The following is a 12,185-nucleotide window of genomic DNA, read 5'->3' as shown; positions in this document are numbered from 1 at the left end:
AATTTTGAAAATTTGTAAAGTTCATTGATTGATTCTTCAATTTAGAGTATTGCAAATGTTAACGTGGATTTATATTTTTGGAACTTAATCTAAACTTTTGAACTGTGTAATTTATGAATTTAAGCATGCAAACCGGGAAAAAACAGTGAAATGACCAGGAGTTTTTTCTTTGATTAAAACAGTCACCCTGTAAATATCATATCATTTTCACTATTAAAAATGGCACAAGTTTAAATATTACGATAAATATTGCGAAACTTTAAAGTTTAATTATTCTAAACACATTGAAAATTATACTCTTTCTAATTGGACACTTAAAAAAATTACAGAAGGCGCCACCCTGATTTTGAAAGAACTTTGATATTGCATGAAAAAATTCAATTACAGTACAAGAATAGAAGGTCAAATGGCTTTAATCAGACTTACCAACATTGTTAAAGGAGATGCGAAGAAGAGAATGGTCAAACTGCAACTAAGGAAGCCTATTCTTTGTGAAGCCAAAGCTCTGTCCGGTTCAAAAATACTGTAGATGTAAACGATAGTGACGAATGTCATTGCTCCAACAAATTGCTTTAGTATTGTAGATTTTTTCACGCTGTAAAGCGTGTACATGGCGACATAACATAATTGAAGCGCTGCACCAAAACTGTTCACCATAACTATGAACGGGTCATCTCTCAGTAAACCGTAACATAACCAGTGACTACATCTGGAATTGATTTAAAAAAAAGAAAAAATAAAGGATTATATAAAGCAGGGCGGCGATTCCGCGGACGATTTCTAATTCCCGGTCAAGGTTTTCAATTTTCCCGGTCAACTAAAAGTAACATATTAATATATGTCACAAAACGCAAACATTTATTTTGAATCATTGACGTTCATTATAAGCATCATTTAACACAACAGAACAAAAAATTGTAAAATAAATTAATTTAAAATAAAATTATGCATCTTTAACTGGAATAGTGTAATTTCAAACTAAACAGATGCATTTTCTACTAAAATGATGAATATTTAACTGAAATACTTGAACTTTTGAGCAAAAAAGTGAATTAAAAAAACAAAGATTAATCTTTTACCAAAAAATACAATTTTTCAACAAAATACATGAATTTTAACGAAATAGTTGAATTTTCAATTAAAATTATGAATCCTCAATTGGAATAGTTTAATTTAAATTTAGTTTAAATTTAAATTTAAAAAATCAAGGTTGAATCAAAAAGAGCGAATTTCCGACTAAAAAAGATAATTCTTCAACCGCAAATTGAATAATGAAATTTCCAGTTAAAAAATGATTTTTTAAATAAAATTATGAAATGTTCAACTGGAATAGTATTTCATATTCATTTTGATAAAAAAAAAATATTTTCAACCAAAAAAGAAACAAATTCCAATAAAACAGTGAAGTTTTCAGTAAAAAATTACTTTTCATAAAAGAACAAACGATTTTTTAATCAAACAGCTCATTTTTCAAGCAGAAAAATAAAATTTTAATTAAAATGATGAATCTTCAATAAAGAAACATAATTTTCAACAAAAGTTTATTTTTCAACCAATTAAATTTATGTTTTTCAACTCAAAGTGGAACGGTTAAATTTTCAGTTGAAAAAATAAACTTTCAACCAAACTGGTAAATTTTAAACTAAATTGATGACTCTTCAATGGAATAATTGAATTATATACCTACTAAAAAGATGAATTTTCAACCAGTAAAATTTATTTTCTACTTTTCTTAGACTACTTTTCCAGAAATCACATGAATTTTTGAAAAAAATAGTATAATTTTTAAATAAGAAATTATCAAGTTTTAACCAAATACTTGAATTTTTACCCCAAAAATATATAATTTTAACAAAAAATAGAATAGTTGAATTTTTAGTTAAAAATTTAATTCTTAACAAAAAAATAGGATTTTCATAAAATTAGTTAATTTTCGGTGAAAAAATTCCTTTTCATCCAAAGAAATGAATATGTAATTAAAATTATGAATCTTCAATAAAAAAAATTAATTTTCTACAAAGGCTTTTATTTATCTTCCAAATAAATGTATTTTCAATTCAAATGATGAATCTTCAAACAAAAAAATAATTCTCAACAAAGGAGTTTTTTTATTTAAATAAATTTGGTTCTAACCCAAAAGACGAACTTTCAACCAGAATTATAAATATTTAACTATAATATTTGAATTATCAACTAACTTTTTAACTTTTTAAAGAAGGAGATACACTTTCAAAGAAAAAAATTTATACCACCAAAAAAGTCGTTTCTTTTTAGAAACAAAATACGTGAATTTTAAATTAAAAAAATTAATAAAAACTTTACATCCAAATTCTTAAATTTTGAACTAGAAAAGGTCCATTTTCAACTCAAAGTGGAACGGTTAAATTTTCAGTTGAAAAAATTAACTTTCAACCAAACTGATAAATTTTAAACTAAAGTGACGAATCTTCAACTGAAATAGTTGAATTTTATACCTACCAAAAAGATGAATTTTCAACCAATAAAATTTATTTTCTACAAAAAAAAATGGTTCACGAATTACATAAATTTTTGAAAAAAAATAGTTTAAGTTTTAAATAAGAAAATATCAAGTTTCAACCAAATACTTGAATTTTTACCCAAAAAATATATAATTTCAACAAAAAATGGAATAGTTGAGTTTTCCGTTAAAAATTACTTTTTGACAAAAAAAATAGGATTTTCATAAAAACAGTTAAATTTCTGGTAAATAATTCCTTTTCATCCAAAGAAAAAACAAGTTTTAAATAGAGTAGATAATTTTTCAACCAAAGAAATGAATGTTTAATTAAAATGATGAATCTTCAATAAAATAAATTAATGTTCAACAAAGAAGTTTATTTTTCATCCAAGTAAGTACATTTTTAATTAAATTGTTTAATCTTCAACTACAACAAAATGTCAACAAAAGAGTTTATTTTTTTATCCAAATAAATTTTGTTCTAACCTAAAAGATGATTTTTCAACCAAAAAGAAGAGTTTTTAAATAAGTTGATTAACTTTCAAAGAAAAAAATCATTATACACAAAAAATTTGATTTTTTAACAAAATACGTGAATTTTCAACTAAATAAATAAATGTTCAAATCAAATAATGTACTAAAATAATGAATCTTCCAACAAGAAAATTAATTTGTAACAAAAGAGTTTAGCTTTTAACAGCAAGTAGTTGAATTTTCAAGGAAAAAAGGTACTTTTTAACGAAAAATGTAAAAAAAAATATATTATAATTCAGAAATATTTCCCTTTTTAAATACTACTTTTACTCTAAAAACGACTTGAAGTAATTTCTTTTTTTAAGCTTCAGAAACAAGGAACTTTTAAATTGTTAGGAATTTTGACTTGGAAAAGGAATTTTTAAAACTCCTTTCTTCTCAATCTCAGCTTTAATTCATTAAAAAATTCTCGTTTCATGCTAAAAATTACCTGTCTCAAGGGAAATGATATTTTTTTACTGAAATTCCCTGTCCTAAAATAAAAATGATACATATTTTCATTCGTATGCCCTGTAACTGTAGATAAAATCACTTTTTAAAATTGACCAAAATTACTAAAATAATGAAAACTTGAATTTAGGTACGTCCAGAAGTAAATTCCCAATTTTTAAAATTCAATTCCCGGTTTTCCCGTTCAAGCCGAACTCTGTAAAAGCGAAGTTAAATATTTCTGGAATGTAGAAATCATTATTACAGCAAGAGATTTTTTTAAGTAGTTCACATACTCGTAAAATTTTGTTGCAAAAGTATATTATAGTATTAAAAATTAGTTAGGAAATATTTTTCAAGCCTAAACAAGTGGTAAAATTAACTTACGACATGAAACAGCTTATGAAGGCCAAACCAGAAGCATCTCCCGTAGTACCATTTTTTACGAACTTGCGGCAAACTAATCTGCGAACACAAAATTATAAATTTTTCAAAAATAAAACCCATTGTTAGGCAATGTCCAATTGAAAACCTATTGATGATAAAAATGGAGAAAATCAATAAAAAGCTTTATACAAATATTGGTATATTGCAAAAAAGTTGGCAATTTTTTCACAAAGTATTTTTTTCCTAAGAGCATTGGAATGTCTAAAGTGCGTTTAAAGTTAAGAGTAATAAAATTAAGAACCAAACACTCACGTTCCTGCCAAAAATTGTAAAACTGTGCAAATAGATGCCGACGTTGCTAAAGCATCTTTAAATGTTGTCGACAACATGTCAAATGCATTGCATTTTACAATTATAAACTGATCTGAAATTGTGCTTCCGTAGCTTTCCTGAAAATAATGCACTAAAAATACAAAATATTATTGCTTAGCATATCATACCACTTTTTTAATTTCTAAAACATCTATTACATTTAAGGCTTTTGAGTATGATGAGGTTAATGACAACGTCAACAAATGTTGACAAACGTCAACGTTGCAGACGATATTTAGGGATGATCAGAGATGGGTTGTGACTATGGACATAGGAAACACGGGACTAGGCATGATCTAATGAATAGATGGTCTAGCCACTTGAGGGCTCTGTTTCGTTCAAGTCACGCAACCCCTTAATTCCTCCATTTTGTTACTTTGACCGCGCAGTTTGAGTTTGACGCGTAAGACTGTACGGCGAACTGTTACAGGAAAATCAATATGTATGAAGAAATATTATGAGAATATTAAAAAAATGAATTCAAAAAGAACTTTCAATGGATATATTAGAACATTGGTAAGGAAATAAATTATATTCAGACCAGAATATACGTTTGTAAATATTACTGAATGGGAAGGATTAAAAGTATATACAATTTTTGATATTTGAGATAAGGAATTTCAGTTCAAATATCTCCGTTTACCAGTGAATGAAGAATTCTCAGGTAAACAATTCTTTCAGAAATATATATGTAAAAGTGACAGAGGTTTGTAATAGAATTACGCGGGTCCGTAAATTTTACAGAAAAGTTTGTTAGATCTGTATTTTATCTGGATTGAAAGTAAGACCTATTATTTTTACATTAATTAGACAATAATTTGTCATATGGTACAATTTGGACATCCTTCTGAATTGACATATAAAACGTATGTGTAAATGTATGCAATATTATAGGGGTTTGCCAACATTTATTGTAATTTTGAACAGTCTGCTGAGAACAAGAGAGTTTTAATCTGATACAATGTGATTTCATATTATATCTAAAAAGTGGAAAGGCAAAAGAGAGTAACTGACAAAATGAAAATTGTGCCTGACCGTAACATAAATAAAACATAATAATTATCATTTTTTAATGTCATGGGCACTGCAGGTTGGTCGTTTTAATCAAAGAAAAAAATTCCCGGTCATTTCCCGGTTTTTTCCCGGTTCGCTAACATTTTTCACGGCCAATGAAATTTAAAAAATCAAACTGTGTTCTAAACGTTTTTCCATATAAAGTGATCAAAAATAAACAACACTTTAAAGAATTAAAAATGGAACCCTTGAATTCCAAGCTTTTAAAATTGAAGTTTAAAAATTTTCAATTCAAAAATTGTGTATTCAAATAGTTCAATGATTGAGATTAGTTTCAAAAAGATAAAACCACGTTAACATTTTTAATAGTATAAATTAAAGAATCAAGCAATGAACTTTAAAAGTTTAGAAAATTATATTATTTTAAGTAATTTTAAGCTAGACACATTAAAAGTTGAAAAATAATTTTTTTAACTTAACGTTTCTTAAATTAGAAGTTGAATTATTTTTATTTTAAATAGTCTAGGCATCCTTCAAATGCTTTAAAATTTTATTCCAAAATCTTGAAAAATCTAGAAGTAGGTTTAAATTTTTCCAAATTCAAAATCATTTTTGAATTTTTTGTTAGAACTTTTAAATATATTTTAAAATGAATTATTGCATTTTTTTAACTTTCAGAAAATCCTCCAAATTTGAAATTTTCCTGAAATTTGCATTTAAGAAGATTTGAAGAGATTTAAAAAATGATCAAAGAAGAACATGGAAGATTTTAAGGATTTTATTTACTTTGCTGAATTTTCAAAAATTGTAGGAAAAATACGAATAATGTTAAAATATATTTAAGAAGCTCTGAAAAAAATGTTAACACACTTCGTTTAAATTACTTGAAATAATTTCAAGTTTTTAATTAATCTTGAATCTTTTTACAACTTCTTCATATCTCTTAAAATTACTCAAATTTTTTTTACAAGAAATAAGTGTTCAATTCTTATTTATGCATCAAAATTTAAAAATTTCAATTATAAATTAAACACTTTTTAAGTAGAACAATTAAAATTGTAACTCTAAAAGATCAAAAGTTCTTCGAAAATCTAAAGATTCAAAGCTTTCTATGTACAAAAATTCAGTTTCAAATTGTTCTCTTTTAAATATTAGGTTTCTATTTACTCGTCTTAAATGAACAGTGAAATATTGCTAAATATTAAATACTTATTCTTTTTCTGCACTAAGAAATTTCAAATTAAATGGGATAAAAATGAAATAATTTAGACTCACAATATTTTAAATTCAATAAAAACCTTTAATTATGACTGTATTATTATGGATTTATTTTTAAATTGAAAATAGTAAAACGCACGTTTACATTTTTTAGTGGCTGAACAAATGAATAAATGTATATATTAAGTTTAATATAAAAAAAATTATACGAAGGAATACCTGAAACTCTGAATGACAAATATATCATTGATAAATCATGAAAATTTTTATTTAAAAATAAAATTATCGGAATAAATGATATATTGATTTCAATTCTTATCAAGACTTTCGGATTGAAACAGTTAAAATCTGGGAATTCTCAAATTTTGTGCGGATCTAGAATTGTTTGGTCAAATCAATTATTGTTCAGATTTCTACACTTAGAATACAGATCAATTTTCAAAATAATTTATTTATTTATATATACAGTTGATAGAATAAAACTGTTTGTTATCAAAAATTTTCAACATCAAATGCTTTTAATTTTTAATTGTTTAGATCCTCAAAACTGCACTTTAATTATTTTAAAAACTGTTGAAATCGAACGTGGACAGATTTTTCTTCTGAAAATTCGTAAAATTCTCGGTTTCCGGGTCCGGCGGCCACCTGCTCTTTATAAAAAGATCTTCGATTTAAAAAACTTCTCATTTTTAATTTTTTAACCTTTAAAACAGCATCTAAAAATTATTTAAATAAAAATATATGCTGAAAAATTAAAAGTCTAAAATGGAAAATTTTTCAAGTGAAAGATTTGCGAATGAAGCATTCTAAATTAAATGATATAAGAATTTATAAATATCTCAATTTAGGAGATTATTTGGAAACCGTTGAAATAAAAGTTGGACAAAATTTTTATTCTAAAAATTTATTAAAATTCCCGGTCATTACCCGGTTTTCCTCAGTCCTTTTTCATGTTTCTCACTTGAATTCAATTTCATTTTGTTTGACACAAATATGTCACTTTTTGTCCGCAGAAAGAGGTTATGTAACACATAACCTAAAATAAGGTTAATCCATATTTTCCTTTAGCGATCTTCAACATTATTATAATACATTTTATTGGGATTCAAATATTTCTGCACCTCAAAAGTACAAGAAATTTTTATTCTTACATTTTCAAATCCCTTATGTTTGCCGCCTTACTTATCCAAGATGGAGAAATTAAGCGGTTGGTCCTTATTTGTGCGGTTTTTTTTACTTGCGCGTGGCTAGACCATGTATTTATTATATCATGGGACTAGGCATTCCATTCTAACTTTGTCGAGCGGGGTTGAATCCACGGGAGAGGGGTGAATTCCATGAGTGGGGAGAGCCGCCATCTTACGATGTGCCATTTGATTATGCGCACCGACAAACTGTACATGGAAATATAAACATGTGGGCGCTGCCATGTTTGTCGCGGGACATCAAAAGGTGGCGGACCTCCCCCCTTATTGCATCACCCACGCAATAACATTCCTAATCCCTTGTTTCCTATGTCCATGGTTGTGACATGTCACTCGAGTTTTTCTACGTGTAATACATAAACGACGTAATATACGTAGAAAATGGTAGAAATCTATGTATAATACATATCAAAGAAGGCGAACGTTTTTTATTTGGGCGGGTCTGCATTTGACAGCTTTGAATAATTGACATAAACGCTTATCAAGGTGTAAAATCGATTTAACTTTGATTTTAAGAGTAAAAATATTGAGAAAAAGTGTGAGCAACTATTACTAATTATTTCAAAAAAGAAAAAGTCATGTAAGTTTGTAGTTTAATATGAATAAAATTTAATTTTGTGATACATTTTGAAAGCAGTTCGAACTGTATATTTTTGTGATTTATTTTGCTCATATTATTGATTTTATTATTTGTCAAAGTTAAACAAAATTATTTGTTGTTGAAATTATTAATGTAGCTAATGAAAAAATTAATAATACTTAAGACTTCAATGACAAAAATATTTAAAACATATACATGATCAGAAGAATTAATGAAAAATATATTACTTATATCCAATATAAATATAATATTAATTAGAATATGTAAGACTACAACTTAAGTTGCAACGTAAAGAATCTTTGTTCCTTTAAAATCTTAAAAATTTCAAGTTTTGAAGGAAATATTTTTAAAAAGTAGTGGTAATTGTAAATCAAATGTTTGAAGAATCATTTGTAAAAAAGTCAATGACACGAATGATAAATGAGAAAATGGATTTAATATAACGTATATATTTATTTCAATTGAACCAAACATTATATATACATTTATGCAGTTCAATAATTTATTTGTTTCTTAATCTTGAAAGCTTTTTTCTCGCTGCATTCAGCCCCTAAGAATTTTATTTAAAAATTTAAATTTAAAGGAGATTTTGAATTAAATGGTTAATTATATTATGTCAAACCTCATCTCTAAACTAAACAGACTATAAGCTATTAAAATCGATAAACAAACGTACTGTACTCATGACGCACAGTTGGAGGAAATGCACTTTTTTCATTCAAAAATGTCCAGATCCTTCAATTTTATTGCGATTTTGAATTTTTCTGTTTTAAATTAAAGATCATTAAATTCTATACATCTTGACTCTCCGAAATTTTGTCTCCTCTATTATTTTATTAATCATTTTTCCAGTCAAATTATGAACAAAGTCTTATTATCGGTGAAAAAAAATTTATTGCTTAAAAGTGCTTCCCATTAAAGTAGGAATGACATTTAATAACAAAAATAATTTAAAAGTTTATAATAACCACTGTGATAAACAATTTTTGTGTCAGAATATTAGAATTTGAGATCTTTCAAATTATAATTTCCTTCAATGGCCAAAACGACTTCAGGTATTCCTTAAAGTAATAAATATTTAATAATATTTGATCAAATATAACAATTTACATTTTTGTAAACAAATTAGATAAACAAATTTAAAACGTTTGCCCTTTCGCATAGAACATTTTTTTTGCACTGGAAATGTTTTAAGCTATTGGACGAATGACTGCTAGTCACAGAAATATTGGAAGAGTTAACAATAACCACTGTTATTAACAATTCTTGTGACAAAATATTTAAACATAAGGTTTTATCAATTTTGAATTTTCTTTGATGGCCAAGTCGGTGGGTTATTGTCAAAAGATTTTGTATTGAGTGAATCTTAGCATGCAGTGTTATGATTCATTTCCAATCTATTGCGATTGAAACCCCGACTTTTTCCAAGTGATACTGGCAACATTGGGACATTTTTTATGTAAATTGTTTATAAACATGTATGTTGTTATATTCCACTAAATATGATCAAAGATACATTTTTCAGGAATATCCGTAGCCATTGTAGCGATTAAAGAAAATAAAATTTTTGATAAAACCTTACATTTGAATATTTTGTCACGAGAATTATTCATAACAATGGTTACTGTTAACTTCTCACATATTTTTGTGACTAGCAATTATTCGCGCTTAACAGCTGAAAATATTTCCAGTGTAAAAAAAAATTTCTATGCGAAAGGATCAAAATTTTGAATTTCTTTATCTAATGTATTTACAAAATTTTTTATTTTTTATCAAATATTATTAAATAGTTATTATTTCAGAGAATACCTGAAGTCTTCCTGGTGCTTGAAGGAAATAATAATTTGAAAAATCTCAAATTATCATATTTTGCCACAAGAATTGTTTATAACAATAGTTATTATAAACTTTCAAATTATTTTTGTTATTAAATGTAATTCCTACATTAATGTGAAGCACTTTTATCAACAAAAAATTTTACCGATGATAAGACTATTTTTTAATTTGTTTATCAAATTTGTGCCCAACAAATAAATGGAATGATAAAAAAATTATTTGTATTTTATGAGTCCCTAAATATTAATTTTAGACTATATAAAGTTTTCCTGATCAGTTATCAAAGCGTAAAAAATTTTTATGTAAAAAATTTCAGTTTTTCCATGTTTTGAGTAGAAAAATTATTAATAAACTAATAGAGAAGACAAAGGTTCGGAGCGTCAAGCTGAACGAAAAAAAGTGAATTTCCTCCTACACTCCGTCATGAGTACGGTACGTTTGTTTAGGGATTTTAATAGCTTATAGTCCGTTCATTTTCGAAATGAGGTTAGCAATAATATAATTAAATATTTAATTCAAAATCTCCTTTAAATAAAAAATTTTAAATAAAATTATTAGTGCTTGAATGCAGCGAGAAAAAAGCTTTCAAGATTAAGCAACAAATAAATGATTGCACTGTATAAATGTATATACGAGGTGTGTTAAAAAAATAAGGTGACTTTATGGTTTTCTCAAAAAATATTCATTTATTTCTCAATATTTATGTTGTCCCCTTCAAAGTAATCCCCCTCAGATATAATACAATTGTGCCAACGTTTTTTCCAATCATCGAAGCACTTCTGATAATCATTTTGTGGTATAGCCTTGAGTTCTTTCAGCGATGCAGTTTTTATCTCCTCAATCGTTGAAAATCGATGTCCTTTCAAGGGTCTCTTCAGTTTTCCGAGAAGAAAAAAGTCACTGGGGGCCAAATCCGGTGAATATGGAGGCTGAGGCATGACTGTGGTGCTGTTTTTGGTCAGACAATCTTTCACAAGCAACGATGAATGAGCAGGTGCATTATCGTGATGCAAAAGCCACGAATTGTTTTTCCAAAGTTCCGGACGTTTTTTGCGTGTCGCTTCTCGCAAACGGCGCATTACTTGAAGGTCATGCGATGGATCTTTTGATCAAAATTAAACAGTTTTGGAACAAATTTCTCTGACACACGTCTCATACGCGAAACGTCCGAAAAGATAGCATGGCATGAGCCAACCGATATGCCAATATCTTCAGCAACTTCTCTGATGGTAATTCGGCGATTTTTCAACACCATTTCTTCCACTGCTTGAACGTTTTCATCTGTTGTTGACGTGCTGAGACGTCCAGGGCGAGATTCGTCTTCGACATCCTCTCGGCCTTTTAGGAACAGCTTGTACCACTTATATACCTTTTTCTTACTCAGAGTAGACTCACCGTATGCAACTGTCAACATTTTGTTATAATATTGTGCCAATTATTCATAACTAAAGTTTCAAGGATAAAAGAATTTGCGAATTCCACTTCACATAATTATAGAATGAGTTTATTATTATAATAGAATTTAAAAAAAAAATCCATTTACAGGCTTCATGTTTGCCCAAAATTAACTCGAAAACGTCGTATTTCTTTCGGCTCCACAGTGGGCCAGGAGACCCGATTTCATGGCCAAAAGTCGATTCTTGAATTCGGCAAAATGAAATGGACTACTAAACTGAGAAAGAATTGAATTATTTTTGACGACAATTATATGTTGATTGATAATTTTTGTTCCGATGATATAGGCACAAAGTAGAAAATCTTGCTAAAATTAGTAATGCTACTGACGTTCGTGGAATACGTTTTTTTATTCCAAGAAATCCAATCCAAACCTCCAACCTACATTTATTTTATTAACCCTCAATCACACGCTAAGTGGCACTGCGTACCGCTTTACTAACAATTAAGAATTAAAACCGAATCCGAGGGCTGAAAGGTGGTGGCATTCACGAGTATTCCTTCTCTGGGTGTTGTTAGTAGAGGTGGTGTGGTGGGGTTCGTCACAGACCTTGGTAGTGAGCACGTCGTTGGATGCGGCACTGCGTACCGCTAGCGTGAAGAAATGTAAGTAGAATTTACACAAAAATCCATCGTTCTTTTTTTTTTAGTTGCT

The 12,185-nt window shown here is 27.7% G+C and overlaps 1 protein-coding gene across 1 annotated transcript; it reads right to left on the bottom strand.

Annotated features, from left to right (window-relative positions):
* Positions 1–402: 402 nt before the first annotated feature.
* LOC117175485 (sugar transporter SWEET1) lies at positions 403–4,436 on the bottom strand. The gene is made up of 4 exons (XM_033365192.1): positions 4,360–4,436; positions 4,142–4,278; positions 3,830–3,907; positions 403–709 (listed from the first exon to the last, which is right to left on the bottom strand). Exons 2-4 carry the CDS (start codon positions 4,216–4,218, stop codon positions 403–405), a joined length of 462 nt encoding a protein of 153 aa, XP_033221083.1. The 5' UTR covers positions 4,219–4,278; positions 4,360–4,436.
* Positions 4,437–12,185: the final 7,749 nt, after the last annotated feature.

This window comes from Belonocnema kinseyi, chromosome 6, assembly GCF_010883055.1.
Source record: "Belonocnema kinseyi isolate 2016_QV_RU_SX_M_011 chromosome 6, B_treatae_v1, whole genome shotgun sequence".
NCBI lineage: Eukaryota > Metazoa > Arthropoda > Insecta > Hymenoptera > Cynipidae > Belonocnema > Belonocnema kinseyi.
Note: the sequence above shows the minus strand (reverse complement) of the source record. Positions and strands in the feature narration are given on the sequence as shown.